Source organism: Rhipicephalus microplus, chromosome 5 (genome assembly GCF_043290135.1).
Source record: "Rhipicephalus microplus isolate Deutch F79 chromosome 5, USDA_Rmic, whole genome shotgun sequence".
Taxonomy (NCBI): Eukaryota; Metazoa; Arthropoda; class Arachnida; order Ixodida; family Ixodidae; genus Rhipicephalus; species Rhipicephalus microplus.
Window position 1 is genome coordinate 38,079,558 of NC_134704.1, and position 20,885 is coordinate 38,100,442.

Sequence of the window (20,885 nt, forward strand, 5' to 3'; positions counted from 1 at the left end):
TCCCCTGTGCACGCTTCTTTGTGCGGACCTGGGAGCCTTTCGTCCTACTCTGACGTTCTTCATCACCGATATGCTCCTCCGCCATCTCGCGCGCCCAGTCCTGATGATTGCCTATCAGTTCATCGTTAGACCGCGGCCGCGTAGATTGCGCACTTCTGCTCCTTACTCTCCGGCCGCTCAGACGCATGCGATTTAAGCCAGTCAGAGAAGACAACGGGCCTTTTCTCGCAAATCCGCCACGCCGTTTGAAGGTCCTCGTTAAACGCGCCGCGCTGATCGCGAGCCTTGCCGCGCTTCTGTTTTTCGGACGCTTTCTCCGTTTGGCACATTCCTTGGTGCCAAACCTGGAGCCTTTCGTCCGCCTCTGACGCTCATCAACATGGTCTACAGGGCTGCAAGGTTCGATGGAACACTCTGTTAATCTTAACTTCGTTTCCACCACCACGGAACCCTCACACCCTGCTGTGACCGCGAGCTCTTTTCCCTCAGAATGGGTTAAAACCTGTTCCATTCCCTTACAGGCACTAGCCTTCTCTTTGGCCTCAAACGGCACCGCCGCTATATCTACAGATATCAGACCCGCAGCACTCTCTTCGGCCCTAAACGGCACCGCTGCTGAAACGCACCGTTCGTGCGGTACATCTGCAAATTTCTGACCTGTAGCCCTCTCTTCGGCCTTAATCGGCACCGCCGCTACGTCGCACCGTTCGTGCACTTCATCTACAGATGTCTGACCTGTAGCCTTCGCTTCGGTCTCAAATGGCACCGCCGCTACATCGCACCGTTCGTGCGCTACATCTATGGATTGACCACTCTGCTGCAATGCCACCAATTCACAATTAAGCCTTTCTATCTCTTCATCTAATTCCTGCATCCTTTTTATATGTTCTTCATGCCTGCGCTCAGCTTCCAATTCCTCCTGGCGCCATCTTTCCTTTCTTTGCGCCCTTTGTACTTCCTCCTCCTGGTCCAATAAGTACATATTCCCGAAGTGCTCGATTTCCTCATTGTCACTATTGCTTTCGAGAATCACTTCGCGGAGTTTAGAAGCAGGCATATCATCATTAAAATCTAGCTCCAGATCCCAACACAGGTTCAGCAGGTCCTCTCTTGTCAATCTCGTAAGATCCATGGCGACTACTTTGCTTTGGCTCAGCTGTGACAAAACACAAACCCACCAGCGTTTCAATTCTGGGTCTAGAGAAATTGAAGCCTGGCAAATCTCACAGCGGAGACCACAAGCTTAAGCACCCAAGTAGCACTACGTGGCCAACATCCCTCTCTACTTTTTCTTGTTAATTTTTCACTCCTGCTTTTTACAACATCCTAAAATTTAACCCGCAACGTACCCTTAGAAATTTTGAAACATTACCACTTGTTCCTATTGAATCATCTAAGCTTTCCTGCTTTAGCGTACTTGCTCAGATAATCATCCAGTGCTGCCTTGTGCTGAGATAACAACCACAGTGGCCAGGCAGTTGTTGGTTATATCTATCTTTTAACGAATCTAGGCTAAAAGACTCGATATATCTCAAGCACAAAGCCAGGCACTCACCCCATTACGTGCGGTGGTGGTACGCTGCTTCGATCCCGCCGAGTTCCAGGGCTTTCGGCTGGCCTCCGGTACATGTCGCTCTCCGTCGCAGACTCGTATCCCACCGCTGCCAACCAGCTGTTGCGACCGGGGTTTCCAGACACCGGAGGTCCGGGATGAAGTTGTCGAGGCAGGAGGAAGAGAGACTTGAAGAGGGTTTATTTACAATATATACATTGCGAACTCCCTACACGGTGAGCCCTCAAACGTGGCAGGCCTCTACATGACTCCTAACATAGCGCTCCATGGTGCTTGGTTCTACATGGTTCTGCTCGGTTCTGCTCTGTTCTGCCTGGTTCTCTTCTCGAAAAAAAGCACACCGAATGAGCCGTGGGGGCTCATTATAAAGGGTCTGTCCTCCCCAGATCCCTAGATCGGGGACCGCGTACAGAGGGCACCGTCCAACCACGGATCACACATTACCCGCGAGGGTGACGAGCACGCACGGTCCACGTGAACGTTCAAAATTGAAGCGTGGTCACTGCACGGCCATGTGGCACGAACGTGGCTCCTCCTCGTCAAGGGGTGTCGCTGGGCGAGGGGTCTGAAGTTGATGACTGCATCCATCGAAAGGGCCGCCGTAAACAAGCTTCAAATGGTCGCCGAACGACTCGTTCAATTAGCGGGACGATTTCCGGCCGCCGCCGCCGCCGTCATCTTCCAAAAAAGAAGCTGCACTTGTGGTCTCCCGAACTGCTCACGGTGTCGTGGCGGCAAGACGCCGCACCCTCCGGCCAGGGGGGAACAATACATGGCGGACACAGGCCGCCAACCCGTTTGGCGACTAAAAAGGGAACATCAAAAGGAACGCCGATCCATTGTCAGACCTGGCGCCGGTCCTAACAGTAGGCAGCCGGTCGTTCGGTTACTTGTTTGAAGATTAAAGGAGCGCCGCTCCCTCTTCAGCTCCGGCGCCGGTCACAACAATACTCGCCCCCATTGACTGATCCCGGCAGTACGTCTGTTGGCGTACATCGATAGCTTGCGAGCGTATCCTAGGGACGTAGCCAGAATGTTTTTTGTCTGGAATGGAGAGAGAGAAAGAGACTTTTTTAGTACTTTTGCGCATGCTAGTTTATGTGCACATGCAAAAATGAAACTTTTTCGGGATAGTGTTTGGACACCCCCCCTCCCTTACTTGATATGCGCCAGTGGCGTTACTATATGCTGTGTTTGAAGCTCCGCTTATACGCTAACTAATGGTCCGAACAGACTGTTTCAACGCCCTGTTGCCCAATCCCAGTGCAGGGTAGCATACCGGATACTAGCATCTGGTTAACCTCCCTGCTTTCCTTTTTTCTCGTTTCTCTCTCTTAAGGCAAAAAAGGCATATGATACATTACATTGTTATTTTTAATTGTATTTTAATGATTCCGGCCCAAAACGGGAAGAAAGTAACGTGAACGAAAAGAGCATTTTTTTTTGTCGGTTGAATGTGAACCTATAACTTTCGTACATAGCTGTGAATTCGCTCCTCGATCAGTTCCTCTTGTACGCCAAAGCTCCCCGAAGTTCGGCGCTGTGGTCACGTGTTCGACATCATAACGCGCGCGACACTAGACGACTACCTCTTTCCGAGCGGTTGTGTTTTCTGACGCGACCAGGCTCACCGAGCTCTTCTTATGAACCAAAACGGACCTGGCCACACGTTTATAGATGGTCTTTTTTATTACTTTTTATTTATGTTTTAATTTACTAATACTCGTCGAAGTCTTCATCATTTTTCCCCTTCTTCATCTTCCTTCCTCTCTTTCCCCTCTAATCTTTGTTTCCTCCATTTCTTCCCTCCTCCCGAAAGAGTGAGCAAGCGCTGTGCCCCTCCAGGTGGCAGTTGCCAGCTTGCTCTCTCCCTCTTTCCTCCGTGTCCTTGTGTATCTGTGTATGCAAATCAAATAAATAAATAAATACTCTGGAATCTGCCCCATTCATTTTTACTGATGTCCACAGCCGTAACTTGTGTGCAGGTATACACGCACCACTGAGGCACCGGGGAGCCGATCGATCGAGTACTGGGAGGCCGAGTTGGAAATAGTGGTCCCAAAGTTAGCATGCCCACCGTCGGTTTGGCGCGTGTGCAGTTTCGAGGACGATATTCTAGAAACTATATACCACTCTCTCTCTCTCTTTCACACTGCTTACAGTGCTTATATGGCGCAAGCACAGCTTGTACCGCACGCACATGAAGCCTCGACGCTATAAGCACGCACGCTTTAGATCTGTTGCTTGATCCTTTGTTGTTGTTGTTGGTTGTTGATACTGTTCGCAGGGGTGATTCGTCATTTAACTTTTAACGGCAGAGCTATTTAAGGCTGGCCTAATAGCTTTGGTGTTCGCAGAAGACCATGCAAATGTGGGCATGTGCCACAGCAGCTGGGCAAGCCCCATCCGTCGAGCACAGGAGGTGCGAGTGTTAAACGAAAACTCCGCTCGGCGAAGTGGAGCACGTGAAACACGCGAAAGGTATATATATATATATATATATATATATATATATATATATATATATATATATATATATATATATATATATATATATATATATATATATATATATATATATATATATGAGAGAGAGAGAAAGAAAGTGATAGAAATGAAGAGAAAGAGAAAAATAGAGAAAACTGAAGGAAATAAAGACACGCTAAGATAGAAAGAGAGACACAGAGATAGAAAGATACCCGAAAACGAGACAGAAGAAACAGGAAGCGAGACTGAAAGAGAAACGAAGAGAGAAATAAAGAGATAGTAGGAAGGACAGAACGACAAAGAAAGAGACAGCTATAGAAGGAGACACAAAAATAAAAAAAACAGAGAGTAGACAGAAAGAGAAAGAAGATAATCAAAGAAAGAGATAAAAATGAGCAGAGAAAGGAAAAAAGACAGCAAAGCAAAAGAAATAAAGAAAAAGAGAGATACATAGGTATAGAGAGATAGAAAGGAATAGCTAAAAAGCAACACGTACAAAAATATACAAGAAACGAAAAAAAAAGAAAAAAAATGAAGATAAACGTGAAAGCCCTTCCAGCTCCTCTCTCCTCTCCTTTTAGGCTTGGCGAAGAAGCCACTTTTTTTTTCTTATTTCTAGGTACGATCTATTGTATTGCGAAATATCACTTTAAATCAGATCTATTGTGTAAAGAAATCTCATAGTTGGAGGCATGCGATCGGATGGAATAACGTATCATTTTAGGTAGCAACTAGGTGTACCAAATTTTAACACCTATTGCGCAGTCATTCAAGTAATCAGCATTCAAGTTTAGCAAATGTTATCTACGCCTGCTTCTGCAATTACCTCGTGGTGTGTTCATCATCATTATCATCATCGTCATCATCCTGACCACATCCACTGCAGGGAAAAACTTTCTCCCTTGTTCCGCCAATCAACCCAGTACCCTGCTTGCTGCTGCCATGTCATAGCTGCGAACTTTTTTTTTTATTCTCATCGGCCCACTTAGCTTTCTGTCTCCCCCTAACCCGCTTGCCTTCTCTGGGAATCCAGTTAGTTACCCTTAATGACCAGCGGTTATCCTGTCTACGCGCTACATGCCCGGCCCATGTCCATTTCCTCTTCTTTATTTCAACTATGATATCCTTAACCCCCGTTTGTTCCTTAATCCACTCTGCTCTCTTGTCTCTTATAAGGTTACACATATCTTTTTCGTTTCCATCGCTCGCTGTGTCGTCCTCAATTTAACCTTTTTTGTAAACCTCCAGGTTTCTTCTCCGTGCGTATAACTACTGGCAGGATGCAGCTGTTAGGGTTAGTGGCACATTACCATTCATGATTTGAGAATGCTTGCCGAATGCGATCCACCCCATCCTTATTCTTCTAGTTATTTCACTCTCATGGTTCGGATCCGCGGTTACCACCTGTCCTGTATCTACCTGTCCTATATCGCTTAATAAATGTTTTCTCAAAAATGTTTTTTTTTCGTTGGTAAGTTCTTAGCTAATATTGTCTGACACACACCATTGTTATATTGTATTACTTAATCCGGTGGTCGTCTCACTTTTTCATTAATATGCGTACTTACAGCAGCTATATTACCGGAAAGTTAATATTGTGCTGCTACTGTCTAGTCTGCGATTTCGATTTTCGACTACGACCACATTTCTGCAAATATGAAATGCGTGCAAAATTGTTCGTGTTCTTGTTTCACTGCTCGGTGAAGATTTCTAAGCAGCCAAATTAATCAAATTGTTATTCTCGCTCTTAATACACCCATGTAACGTTTTTTTTAATTTCGTTAGTATTATTCATTTTGAACTAGTAAAGAACCACGCATCTTGGATGTGATCGAGCAACTTCCCTTATTGTTTTTGTATAACGCGTTCAGGTGAAGCGCTTTAGGGATAATCCGATTGATTGATATGTGGGGTTTAACGTCCCAAAACCGCCATATATGATTGTGGGAGACGCCATAGTGGAGTACTCCGGAAATTTTGACCACCTGGGGTTTTTTAAAAACGTGCACACAAATCTGAGCACGCGTGCCTACAGCATTTTCACCTCCATCGAAAAATGCAGCCGCCGCAGCCGGGATTCGATCCCGCGACCTGCAGGTCAGCAGCCGAGTACCTTAGACACTAGACAACCGCGGCGGGGCTAGGGATAATGCAAACGAAATAACATTACCGAAACATGAACAAGGGTGCTCGGTTGGCTTGCTTGCACACCGAAGAGCGTAAATACGCAAAAGCAGCAACGTACTCTCTTTGATGCATCCTCCCACTTTAACGCATCCGCCGACGTCTTAAAAAAAAGTGGGCAATTTGCCTGATAAGATTTTAAGTTTAAAGTTTATATTCATCATTGGAGTTTATTCATCATTGAAGTATACATCTTTATCCAATGGTTTAATGGGAAGGGAGGGGCGAAAAGGCAACTAAATGCCTGACAATACGCCAATCCCCGCTCAGACCAAATTTTGCGACGTCAAATTCCTCGCAATACCAGAAATCAAAGCTAGTCGTAAGAGATATCTGTTTGCTTGCTTCGTTCTCTCGCGCTGACCCGTCGCTGACCCAGACGCGTTCCTCTCTTCTTGATGAGACGCCTCTCTATGGCAGTCGAGTGCGGCCAGTCCAAGGCCGTCACGTGTATTAGCGAGAACGCGCCGTTCAGTCACCTCTGGCGAGCGTCATTTCGATTCGGTATATTGCGAAACGTTCCCTATACCGCGCACGCGGCTCTGCCTGCATCACGGAGCCAAAACAGCAGCCGCTTCGCTTTAATCGACCGTTCCATCCTCCCTCATTTCTCTCCGCGCTCCAGTTCGCATCGCCCAAAGGTCAATTTTCCTTCGCTTTACCGGGTTTCTTGCAGTTTTTTTTTTTGCGTGCTCGCTGTCTCGGACGGGTGTTTGCGATGGAAAGAACAAGTCTGTGCAGTTTTTCAGCGCTAAAACATTAGGATACATGCGGCTGTGGCGCAAAAATCGCGTGCGGGGGTGAGCTATACTTTTTTTCATTTGTCTTTTGCTGCACGCAGGCTGCATCGTACAAGCATCTCCGGTCTTTCATTTGTGAAACCTCGCGATGTCCTAGCTGACCGTGGTCGACCCCTTGGGCACGACCCGGCGATTAGCAACAAGATGCACTGTGCAGCACTGACATACATAATGGAAGTCGCCCCTTGCGCAATTTGTCGTGGGCGAGCGTGTATTCCCCGCGGTGTGGAGTCTATACGGCACCCGCCTGATAGTTCGGTGCAGTGCTGTGGAAATTCAGAGCGCGGGGATCGAAAGAGTTTGTTGGCGTGCAGTTCCATTTCTCTAGATTTGTACTGTATATATATGCGCTTCAAAGCGCAGATTTTGACGTTGCCTTAGTAAAGCGATATAGTCATCTAAAATACTATCTCTCAATGTAATATTTTTCAGGAGATGCAGACATTGTAAGCCCTGTTTTGTTCTTCTTGCCTGTGCACCTGAAAATTGTATACTTATGCACTTTTGTAAATAATAAAATCTTTCATTAGACACACGGGGCGGGGTATGCCGACCACGTTCTTTTCTTTGTAACCTGACGAAACCTGTGCCAAAGATTTCATTTTGGGTGTTCTAACGCATATACTACACAGCACTTAATATTTGAAAAACTTTCGATGTACCAGTCTCATACATTGCACGTAGTTAAATTGCGTGCTCAGATATATAGCAACCATTAAAAGTTGGCCTGCAAAAGTGTCGCAGAACATTGGCTTGGGTACAAGTGGACAGAATATGAGCCTGTAAAGCAACGGTTCCTTTGCACGAAGTCAACGAAGAGAGTTCAAAAATAAGTTATGTCTATACAACACTGTAGAACATAATATATGTAGCGCGTTTACTATGTTGATGAATAGGACGCGTTTTACTCCTTTCTCCAGCGCATAGCAGCCCGACGTTTACGCTGGCTAACTTTCGATGCCTCTGGATTGTGAATACAACATGAGCACTCGTATAGGCTTTCACTCCCTCTTTAACTCCCTCGATCACCTACAAGCACGTATGAGATAACAAACTGGACAGATTGCGATAGCCACCTCCCTGCTTCTCACTCATTCCCTCTCCTCGATTTGCTATTTTCCCTCCTCATTATACAGCACGTAGTTGTGATGCCCTTGCCACGTAATGAGATAAGTACAAAGAACATACACAATGCAACACCGACTGGAGTGTTCATTTCACTGTCAAACTGTATAGAGTGTCCCCGGATGTGGAGCAGTGATTATTATGGTGCTCGGCTGCCGACCCGAAGGTTGTGGGTTCGAGCCCTGCTGCCGCGGTCGCATTGCACGTTAAACACCTGATGGACTAGGTTTTCGAAACCCTCCCACTATACGGTGTCTCTCGTAATCATACCGTGTTTTCGGGACGGGAAATCCCGTCAATTACTATTAAATCATTTTACAGATATAACTATATAAAGTGCGGAAATACTCATGACAAAACTGACCATGCACTCCTTTGCTTGCACCCCCCCCCCCCCTATTTCCTCCCAGCTGCCGAAAAGCCTCTTTCAATTTTATGTGAAATCCACTGCTCGGGTACGTATATTTGACGTCACACGTTAAAAATAAATAAATAAATAAATAAATAAATAAATAAATAAATAAATAATCGCACACGCTTAGATTTAGGTTCGCGTTAAACGCCATCTAAGTAAGATGAATAGTTCCCGTGTATAGTTCGAGTGTTACTTCGGTACGTCAAGCCCCACGAATCAATCGATCAATTCAGCGAATTTTCTCGCGCTAACTCGCGTGCCTCGTCTGGGTTACAGCAGAGTCACTGAACGGAACTACACAACGAGTGGACGGGTGTTGAGCGCCGGACCGTTTCGCCGGCTCGTTGGGCAAGTTGCGGCGCGCCTGCGTGTTTGTAATGTAACCGGCCTGTCAGAAGGCCAGACGCATGCACGTAAAGACTGCAAAGGAATATTCGGACGCTTGATGGTAAGTGCGTGCGCGCGCACGTATACACGAGGCGAAATGCCACAGCATGTGTACTAGTACGCAGCGCCGACGAGAGATTTGCAAATGTTCACGGAGGGGGAGTTAGGAGGGTACCGTTAACAGCGCCCCTCGACGCCGCCGCGCAGAGTGATGACGGATGAGCGTGGCCGTGCGATGTGCAAGCCGATGACCGCAAGGCGGGAATGCGCGCATTCAGTCCGCGTTGCGCCAAGCTGTGAACGAACCCACTTAACGGAGTGCTTGGGCTATCGCCGTTGAAACCAGAGAAACGCGTTTGAAAGAATGCAAAGAAAACGAAAGGAAAAATTATACGAGACATACAACTATAATGCATATTCAGCAGTGCCATGCTATTTTTACTACATGTGACGAGAAGAACCAAGCAGCACAGGTGCTGTTAGGCTCGACGGGGACGAACTTATATTAAAAATTTGATGATTTATAACACGATATGACTGTCCTCTATAGAACGCGGAGGCTGTGCAGTGAAGTATACACAGCGAGAGTGGAGAAACGTAGCTTTCGGTGCCGATTTGTGTCTTCGACAACCAAGCGAACAGTGCTGCGGTATACATAGACGCATACACCCGGTTGTGTGTGTGATTTAGACATTTCGTGACATTATTAATTTATGTCATCACGTTTAAAATGAGCAAACATTCGCTTAACAACCCATTGCGGTGGCGCTCATGTGCTCTGCGTAAAATTGTTTATGCAGAACGCTGCGTGCGTTACCGTGGTGCACTGGCAACCAAGGACGCGAGAGGTCAGGGGGATTCAATTACATCTTACGCGTTTTCGAGCGTTTTTGTGTGTATGCATGCACAAACAATTGCAAAATTGAGAAAAAAAAAGATCGGCGTGTGTTAAAGTTGAACCGCTCTCACCCCCTCGTCGTTACTCCACTGATGACAACAGTATACACAGCATCGATTACGAACGGGTGCACATACGGCTCATCAGCGTGTATTCAAACTTCTATAGATAATATCTGTGGTTTCACGTGCCGAAACTATCTTATAATTATAAGGCACGGCGTAGTAGAGAGCTGCGGAAAGTTTGACCATTTGAGGTGTACAGACGTCGCACACTACGTGCGCCATTGTACCATATATCGCTTCCACCTACGATGCCAAACTGGTTAACATGCCTAACTTTCCTATTTCTTTTTCCTTCCTTCCGAAATACGACCACCTATGCGGTTCTCGGCTGCATGCTGACCCGATATTCGTCTGTTCGATGCCGACCGCTACGGTCGGCATTTCTTGAACCACTACGGCGGACAAACGTCCAGTGTGTATAGAGACGAAAGGACAAACTGACCCATATGTTGAGCCCTTGTTCATCTTATATTCGTCTTTCAAGACAGACGGACGCGCAGAGAGGCAGACGCATAGAGGTACACCTCATCATGTAACACTTCGCCGAGGTAGGTAGGTAGGTAATCAACTTTATTGATTCACGAAGGAATCATTTGAGGGGGGGTGTGGTTGGGGAAGTGGAATCAGGATGACGACGAGCCCTCGGGCCGCTCTAGGTGGCCGGACACTGCTGTGCTTCGGCGACCCTTCTGGCCCAGCTCACTGTCCGGAGCTGTAAACCCGGTTGCGAGCTGCGCAGAGCAGCCTCCCATCGCTCCTGGTGTTCTGACCCTTGCCAGGGAGGCTTGGGTTTGTTTGGACAGTTCATAAATATGTGCTGGAAGTCGGCTCTGCTGTTAGGACATAAGTTGCAATGAGGCGAGGTTTCACCATGTGTAAAAAGAGAGAGAAGAAAAGGAGTCGTTACTGTGGCCGTTTGAAGTCTGCGCCACAAAGCCTGGTCACTTCTGGAGAGAGATTTATGTGGCGGGGGATACGTTAGGCGGGAATTTCGGTAAAATAGCGTGATATCGTGATAGCTGAGGAGTCGATCCCTGGCACTTCGAAGCGAAGGCAGGTCGCTGTGAGCCCGGTTGGCGAGTGCTCGGGCTTGGGTGTGAGCGGCCGTGTTGCCTGGGTGTCCACAGTGCGCAGGGACCCAGAGGAGGGTGATGAGGCGATCAGGCGACTTCGCCGAAATGCTGCTTCATTGTTTGGTGTCGCTTAATTCGAGCCCCAGGGTTCGGAGCAGGTTTCGCCCTGTAGGTGTCCCTTGCTCGGACGACCAGTTGTGGCTGGTGCACTGGGCCTGCCTAGAGATGTCGGCCAGGGGGCTCCCAGACGTCTATGGGCCCAACCACATTTACTTTGCTTATTTTTTTTTCAAATAAAGTTGTATTCTCCTCCTTCATTGTTTGGTAGGTTGCAGCCGTGGTGATGTCGTTATTTCAATTTTCTTAACTCATTCGTCTTCACATCTTTCATTACTCCCTCGCAATTGGAGCACTGAGCCGTGCTTCTTTTAAAAAGATGGCGCCGCCATTCTCTTCCCAACTACTCTCCCCTCTCATACTCACAAAAGCGCGCGCGTTAAAAGGGTGTTGTAAGGTAAGACAGCATGCAGGAACGCGCTGCTTGGCACAGATCTAGAGAACGTACACCGCCTGTCTAGTCCTTGCACGTGCAGCGACGGGCCAATTTTCTCTTGCGGTCGGAATACATAAAAAGGAACCACTTTAAGTGCTCTAACTGCTTATACGGCCGGCTAGATGTATAACAACAGCACGGCTGCTGCGCGCTATGAATAGCGTCGCCCCATACACATACACCGATTCCCGCCTTTCTTGGGGCCAGTCCAGCGCACGGCGGTGTCCCCTTGCGAATGTATGGCTCCTGCCATTATTATTATTCCGAGCACTGCTGCCGGAACGCCGCAAATACTACTTGCGCAGGAGCACGCAAGGCGAAGTACACGTTGCCCAGCGTGAAATATAAACGTACGTCCATTGTGACGGTCACGTATACACCGTACACTTGCATGCATGCAAGAGCCGTTTGTCTGCTGCTAGTTTCCTGTGACGGCCGCGTAGAAAGCGAAGTGTGGGATAACCCGAAATTATACGCTTTGTTTTCTGTTAATTGCCTTTCTGTTTTCTTTCTTATACTATAGCTTGACTTCTATAAACGTTGCTTGCGTTCGCAGCTGCGAGAGGTGTATGGACGGCTAACTGGGCAAATCTTGTTTTGCGAAGTCGAGGCCTCCTTATCAGCCTCAATCGAAGAGTTATTTTCTTTCCTTCGTAGTTTGGACTTTCACTGGTTGGCTGGCTGGCGGGGAAAGAACTCTCCGTTCGTGGCCTCGCTGCCACGCGTCGAAGGGCGGCAGCCAACGAAAAAAAAAAAAGATTGAAAGATGCACGGGGAGATGAGCGTAGAATGAATCTGCATATTTACCCGCACGGCGCTGCTTGGGCGAAAAGGCGCGCTCGCATACTGATGCGCATCTGTCCATGCGTGTCATAGACTTTCTCTCGCTTATATAATAAATAAGCCGAGCACGATTTCTAGTTGTCGAGCCGGCTCTTTAGCGTCTATTCACGCAAGGCGTCCTTACACTATCGAGCGACATTGTGAAACATTCTAAAGAAACAAAAATGTATATTTGAGGAGTATTTCTGCGACGTCGTCGATTACCTCGAGTGGTTTTCTTGCGCGTTATCACCGCAGTCCCAGCACTTCCCAGTCATGAACGGCGCGCACGCTATCAGCGTGACATAACATTCTTGACATATTAGTGGCTGAAGCTGATTCTTCAAGAAAAAAAAAAACGCGAGCAAGCCAGATGGCGTCTATTGCTCCTTGGCAGAAATACTCCCCAAATACTCGATTCTTCCTTGAGCTCTCGAACAAGTTTTATTAAGGCATTGTACGATTCGTACAACTTGCGAATAGGCTCGAACGTGTCCTACAATAACGAAGGCACCTATGATAATAACATTTCGTCTTAGCACTGTATCGTGATCATTCCGCACATAAAATTGCAGTACTATGCATGTGCACGTCGTTCCGTGTATAGGTAACATGGGTGTATTCGGGGAGTAGCACACCAAACCCGAAGCCCTCTCCCTCCCCGCCCCCACCCCCCGCCCGGAAATATTTTTTTGCCGTGGCATAGAGAGCAGGAATGATTACTTTAAGGGGGTGCAAACCCCGAAATCAAAGTGATGCCCCCCCCTCTCCAAAAAAAAAAAACATTTTTGGCTACTCCCCTGGCAGGTACACCCTTTTTCGAGCCTTAACTTTCACTCCTCAGTAGAACGCTGATACAACTGCACTTCTAATAGCATTATTAACTACTGTGATTTGCAAACTGGGAATAAAACATAGCTCATTTCTCCGTATAACGAGCGCAACTGATGATGACGTTGGAAGCAATGAAGTACTCCTCATGATGGTGCAACTGCTTGTCCATATACACTCATTTTTGGGAGTCTTTGTGCTCGTATCGACCGTGGAGTATGTTTACTCCACTTTGCTTGATCCTCCTTGTAATAGAGTTAAAATGGAGTTTAAAAGCAGTTAACTCCCCTTTCTGATGTGGGTGCATAAAACATCATTTCTGAGTAGAACTTTACGAGGGTAAACATAGTTGTATTCATTCTTTTTGTGAGACGATCTTAGTACACTGCAAGCCTGTTCAGTAATTTCTAACCCGAGATGTCCGACAGAAATATAAGCGTAAAAACAACTATAGTGCCAGTTGGATGAACAAAAATAACGGGGGCTTTATAGGTACGTAACGGTATTGCAAAGTACCCGAACTATTCCTGGCCTTTCTAATGGTTTACTTTACAAAACGCATTAATTAAAGGACACTTTTCAAAAGGCTTGCGAGAATTCACCTTTCTTTACCCGAACATTGCACCAGTCTACGGCTACAGCGAAGGGATTCTATGTGGGTGCTTTTGTACGTGTCGGCTAGTCGTGCGCGTATTGTTTCATTCTCATTACACGTAAGTGTTCCGTCGTCGGCTAGTCATACGAGGTGTGGCTTTTTTTTTCTTCATTTCTTATGACAGATGCTGCATAGAAATACACAAGTCGCAGTGAGGTTGTGCATTTTTTTTTCATTTACGTCAGTAAATATCTACAGATTAGGAAAACTTTGGGGCAAGAAAGACAGTGATCCATGACGGCGTACATTGATAGGAATATGAAGCGAAGAAAAGCGACGACACAACCAGCGCTGAGTGCGCCGATCCTTATTACCGCGAAAACGTGACGAGCGCGCGCGGGCATGACGTGCGTTCTGCGAACATCCAGCGCAGCGGCACGCGATGCGTGCTCAACACGTGCAGCGCGAAGCAGGCAGCGGGCACGTCCGGACTCGACGAATGACGCGTTTCCCATTTTCCCACGCTACAGTTCCGCCTTCTCCAGACGCGTTTTGGGCGACAAAACGACTCGGCCGAGAGCAAAAGTACAAAGTTCTAGCCTCTCTAGCTAAAGTGCGCGCCCCAGCTCGAGCCCTCCGCACACATAGACGATAAAGACTCTCAAGTCGGGGGAGAAGAAGAGACAACGGCGCGGCGGAGGCCCCCACGCGGGGTGACATCGGTGTAACGATCCTTTCTAGAGGCAGTCGGGGAGCAGCTCTAGTGGCGGCCAGAAACAGAATACCCCCCACCAAAAGGGCGAGCAGTGCCCCCTCGAAACGCGAAAGACAAAAAGGAAGCCGGGGCCGAGAACATCGCTACCGAGCCACCAAAAAAAGAAGCCGCGCACGGCGGAAACGACTCGTTTCTCCTCCGCCACTGCCGTTGCTTCCCAAACTCAAAATGTTGAGGAGTTGAGCGCCCTATAGCTGCTGCCGCCGCACACACACGCTCGAACACAAGCGACCATCGTCACCGTCGAATCGCCGCGTGCTCACGCAACTTCGGACGTGATGGTGTTTCATTGCCGCTTCTTTTTGTTTCCTCTCAGCGGCTTAGTGCCGCTGCTTTTCCGTACTACTCTCCGCTGCTCCGGTGTTCGTCTCGCGTCGACGAGCGATCATTATAATGCGCGAAAAAAAGCGGATCAAGCCCCCCTCTTTCTCGGAGGAGGCGCAACACAATGCCAGCACAACACAACGCAAGTGCAAACGCAAACGAAAGCGCAAAAGAACAGGAGGTGTGCCTCGTTCCCGCTCTGCTTTTCTCTGCTGCCCTCTGTTGCTCCTTCTCCTCTCCATCATCTCCCGCCGAATAAAATGAAGCGAAAAACGAAAGCTTTTTCCGGTCGCGGAGGAGAAAATCGTGACGGGCTGCTGCTGCAGCGGTGGCTTGGAGGGGAGGATACTCTACGGGGAGCAGCAGGTTGTCCATGCAACTCTGCCGCCGTGCCGGCAACCCTGCCTGGGCACGCACTCACAAGGGCCGAACCGTCGCTAAGGGGCTAAGAACTCGTCGGAGTGGCCGTATCCCTGTGTGGCAGCACAAGACCTGCTTGTAGGGGGCACGTCCACCGAATCACGTAGGCGAGGAAAAGCCCTTGCATAAGTTCCAAAATCTCTGCGTGGAGATGCAGTATATGCGCCATTCATTCATTAGCAATCTCAACTGAGTAGTGAATCCCATTAATATTTTTTTCTGCATAATTAACAACTAATACAATTTTATTGGCTTCACATTGACGCAGATTCGACGGTGGCATAATCCTTCAACTCTAAACATCACTCATGGTACAGTATTGTAACTTCGTATATGAGCGAAATTCGATCAGTAACGTGCTGTTCATTTTTGCATTACAGTGAAAAACCTTTAGCGGTGAAACGTACAATCGAAAAACATATTTCAATTCACACAGTGCATTTTAACAATCACCACATTTCCGAACTTGTGGTGTCTTAGAAATACGTTATTGCGATACTTCGTTGTAAACGCACATTACCAATATAATGAAAGAGTGGCTTTGGGAGTATACACCCTTAGTTGGCGTCGGCAATGAACTAGTAGGGAGAAGAAATACCGCAATAATTGCTTCGTTCAAATTTCATTATTTTTGTTTTATTGTTGTCCACAGACAAAACGTCACAGCGAAAGTTACCCAGAAAGAAACGCGCCAGGCATGTCCGGAATTCCAACGCTGCGCACGATCATCCGTTTCAGCGGAAATCGTTATCTCATGTGTGACCACAATAGAAGGATCGCCGGCCGAGACTAATCTAAATGCATGGTTGCGTAAATAACAAGTTCGACACCGGAAGACGCACCTGCGCGGAGCGCACAGTCGCTCCGAAACTGAAAGAGGACCTGCAGCGATTGCACATGAGTCAGTGGGCGCCACCTTACGGCGAGCGACGGTAGTAGGGAGAAGATGGCGTATATCAACATTGCGGAATGGACACCGGAGCACGTCGCGGACTGGTTAAGAGGTAATTGCTCGTTAATTATTTTTGAAAATAAGTGTGCAACGTGTCTTAAGGCATGCCGGATCGTTATACATGCGTAAACGTTCAATCGCACGCACCCTGCCGTGACATTTCGCCGCTTGCTCGACGACGTCGAAGGGAGTTGACCGACGCAAGCTGTGATGCGATGCTCCCCTGCGGAGGAATTCTCGATGCGGCCAATTTCTGTGCCCTATCGCTGCCTCAGGTCACTGCGTCCTGAAATGTTCAAATTTTACGAGTGCTTTGTGCGGGAGTTGCCGCGTAAAGCCACGCGCGTTTCTTCTAAGCTGATCGAGTGTGAGCGTGAAATCGACCGTTTAAAGGGACGGCGGTACGCTGCAGCGACGGTGACGTTCTCGGGATTAACGCACTTTGTCAGTTGCGTCGCCGCGTGAAAGGTTATGAAAAGATTGCGTAATTGCCTTCGAAAACTTCGCTGTTATCGGATTCCCTGTATCGACAGCTGATTAAAAGAGTTCTGTTCGTTCTCCCGACCGTCCGCAATGGAGTACTTCGCTCTGGTCGTTCCGGAACCGGTGCATTTAAAGCTTAGAATGAATAGTGCGCGTGCGGACCGGGGAGAAATCGATTTTTTGTTCGCACGTGGTGGTCGGTGTCGTCGCAGTGCACGCCTTTGCCTCTCTTTTTTTGATCCGCCGGAGCGAAACCAATGAGCTTCGCAATTCATCACCGAATAAAGGAGGTTGATTGCGTGCGTTCGATTTCTTAAGCGAACTCGTTATGTAAGCTTCAATCTCTCAGATTCTGTTTTGCTTCTCGCTCCAGGTGACTATTCGATCGTCGCGCTAAGTTTAGGGCGCGTCTTCGGATTCCCGCGTGAGGTGCTGTACCGTTGGGTGTTTTTCTTCTCGGCTTTCGTATGCGGGTCGTCTATGCAGTGTTTCTCTCTTTTTTTTGTCTGACTCAGATGATTACGCGGTGGCGGTTGTTTCACGCCGCGATGACTCAAGGTCTACCCCCCGAGTCATACTGTGCGCTCATTATAAGAGCGCCGTTTCGGTAGCTGACTGAGTGCGCGCTGTCTTTTTTTTTTTCCTTTTAAACATCATATGTTCCAGACACCGGCGGCGAAAGGCGGCTCCTTTCTATCCTTTATTTTCTTTCTTTTGCGGTTGGATTCCTGCTTCGCATTGCTTGCTACGCGCCAAGAGCATTTCCTGCGACGTTCGGGTGAAAGTAAAGACTGTGTGACCAGAGAAGCCCTGCGGGTGCCCTTCATTGTCGTTCTTGTTTTGCTCGGACGCGAGCTAAGTGGTCGTCAAGAAAAGGTGTCATTAAAGGATTCGAGACAATACTGCCCCCGACTGGATTAAGCCGTGCCCTAATTTGTGCTCTGCAATTACTTGCGTGATTGTTCACCGTTTTCATGGACGCGAGGGCAATCAGCTGCCCAAGTTGTAAAAGCTAGTCCTGTTAGTCAACCGATGGATCTCTGCCAATTTATGCTAGTGCATGTAATTAGTTCATGACTTCTTGCACACAGGCAGGCATCGCATGAAAACTGCATGTGGCACTTGCTGTCTACTGGTTTTATGTGCTTTAAAATAGGTGGATTCTAATCTATTTATGCCCGGCAAATGTGTTAGCTGGCAGGTATTTTCAAAGGCATCATACTAGTAGAGGTAAAGAACCAGTCTTTCTGACAAAGTTGTCATATGTAGCAATGATTACTGATTGTGGGTTTCCCACTAATAACTCCGTGGTTCGCTTGACTGTCTAACAATGAAAGAAATTTGAGATGTGTTATATTGACAGTCTAACAATGAAAGAAATTTGAGATGTGTTATAGTGGAAGTCAAGGGAATATTGATGGTGTTAAGCTCTTTCCCAGTTTTTACTTGACTATACTTATTATGAAACTGTTGCTCTTAGCAATGTGGTATGATGATATTCGAAATTTGTTGAACAATGTTGAAAATTTTACACCCAAGGGGTGTGTCTAGCATAATAGCATATGTATTCCTAAATTCATTGCTAGTTCTCCAATGTTTGGAGGAACGAGTAATAATGAGTCTGTGCAGTGCAGTCAGACATGTGAGGTATTTTTCAATGCGAATAATTTCTTCGCGTAGTGTTAGCACTTTTGGCGTCTATCTTCACATCTATCTAGCCGCCTATGTCTGGGTGCTCTCGTGATCATCACCTTAACTTTGGGTACACTAAAGCTAGCACGGGAGGGTAAGATGGTTTGACGAAAGGACTCGCTGGTCATGACATTATGTCACAATCTTGTCGGGTACGTCGTCAAACACTTTCCAGAAAACAGTGACACATACCGGGGGTGGGTATATGCCACTGGTATGTGGGTATGTGCTATAGGTAATATTTTACATCTACCAAGGAACTGCAAGAACGCACATGGGTACTTTCAACACTTGAGCGTTAAGAATCAATGTCAGTAAGAATAAGTGTCAGTGTTCCAGCAGGAATCGAACCCTAGAATTCTGCGTGGTACTCGGGTATTCTACCACAGAGCCATGCCAGGCGTCTGATATGCTTTTATTTATTTATTTATTGTAAATACCTTAAGGACCCTGTACACAGAGTTTTACATGAGGGCAGACTTTCAAGGAGAGCGTAATATTTGTGAAACGTCAATTGTGGTTGCAGTACTGGCTATCCAATTTTATAAATATTACATTTGTACTTTTATAATACAGCCGTCTTGTCGGGTTAAGGTAAGTTGTAGTTCGGGACAATTCGCTGTACTTGATTTGTGTAGCAGTGTTTAGGGCTGCCATCCTAGCATGCATCACCGCAAATGCCAGTGCTTCATATTAGCTTACCGCTTCTGATGTTGCTAATTATCCGTGTTGCTGTTGGCATCATTACAAAATGATAAACAACTGCTAATATGAAACATATGCAGCTTCTTAGCGTATGTGTGTGCATGGATTTGTACACATATTTAGTGCCACTTCACATCATCTCGGTCGATAAAAAAAAAAAATTAAAACACATTCACTTTCCATCCGCATGCTTCACATAACATCGATTTCAAAAGTACGTGGGATCTGCCTAATTAAAAAAAAAAGCCAAGTGCACTTCAACTGAAACTGAGAAAAACGCATTTTTTTTTTCCCACTGACAATATGGTCGGGTCTGCTCAAACAACTTTTTGCCAGCATGTTCTTCTCCCCTGAATACCACAAATATATAGCCCAATGTCATCAATATTGAGGAGTAAAGTATTTATTTGGCTTTTATAGATTAAAACATTTTGTTTGGGCTTGAATTATCTCATAAAATAAGTGTAAAATGAATCGACTGTACGGTATAGCAATATTTTGCGATATAATTAACATAATCCTTGTGCTTCTGTCGGTGCTGTGCTTCGTCGCATGGATGTATCGGCAATTAGTAGGCTCGGAAGAGTGAGTTCTCCTTCCTGGCAAAAGGCGCACTATTCTGGACTGCCATCAGTGTTTTATTGCTCTAGGCATCTATTTAAGGCCACGAAAGTCTTCCAGCTCATTTTATGCCATGCCGTTTCGGAGCACTTCTTTTTGTTTATGGAATAGATGGATTCCTAGTATCTTCATTTCATTTGTATTTTCTTTTCAAATATACCATGGTGGAGCCAATGGGGGGCATATTACTTTAGCGCTAAACTCTAAAAGAATCAATAAAAGGCTAAAAGTACGAAAGTCAGCCTCCTACTCTCCATAATCGAGTTTTGTTATTGAAACTTAGGTGCTTCAGTAAGTGCCACCGCGCCCTACAAAAACCTAATTGTAGAACCTAAACATGATAACAAAGCAACTAGGACACAAATGAAACATTTTGGGTGACATCATGTTGGTTGTTTAGATCACGATTGTTGGAACAGTGCTGGTTTAATGAATGTGGCTCTGTTTGATTGAAGCAGTTGTAGTGTTTGGCTCATTTTTGATTAGAAACTATCTTCTTGAGTTCTTGTTGCAATAAGAAATTGCCCCATTTTGATCAGAACTGTTCTAGAAGTTGAAGATACTTAGGCGTGGTTTACGTTACATTGAAATTTAGCCTAGTTTCGGTTTCTGCATTTGGCTCTTTCTGAAAAAAAAAAAAAAAGCCGCCTGACATACAATTAACATGCAGTAATAGTAATTGTTATGGTTTAACATCCCAAACCCACGAAAGACATAGGAAATTTCGATGACCTGAGGTTCTCAATCGTGCACATAAATCTGGCATTTTCGCCTCCATCAAAAAAGCGCCCGACACGGCCAGGGTTTGATCCCGCGACCTACATGTTTACGAATAACATGAAATCAGCAAGTAAAATCACATTTGATAAATAATGAGTAGGCATAGTTGTCACTTGAGTGTTTCTCATTTTTAAGGAGAGTGTGCCGAATAAGGAGATGGATTCTTATTATACGCTTTTACAGACATTTGGTTTTTGGTTTACTGCCTCTAGGTCGTGACATTGCATCCTTAGACTATAATTTTGAGACATTCATAATGAAATATCTGGTGAAACAGATAAGTGTTGCTTCCAGTACTTCCATTTAGTACATCATGAAGGCTAAT

General features: G+C 46.5%; 1 protein-coding gene across 4 annotated transcripts in view; it reads left to right on the top strand.

The window, feature by feature from the left end:
• Positions 1-16,173: 16,173 nt before the first annotated feature.
• The window catches only part of LOC119174688 (uncharacterized), a 41,474-nt gene continuing 36,762 nt past the window's right edge, over positions 16,174-20,885 (top strand). For all 4 annotated transcript variants that reach the window (XM_075895243.1, XM_075895244.1, XM_075895245.1 and 1 more), the window contains exon 1: positions 16,174-16,331. In XM_075895243.1, the coding sequence (XP_075751358.1) occupies positions 16,274-16,331 (58 nt within the window). In that variant the 5' untranslated portion in view covers positions 16,174-16,273. The remainder of the gene's footprint in view (positions 16,332-20,885) is intronic.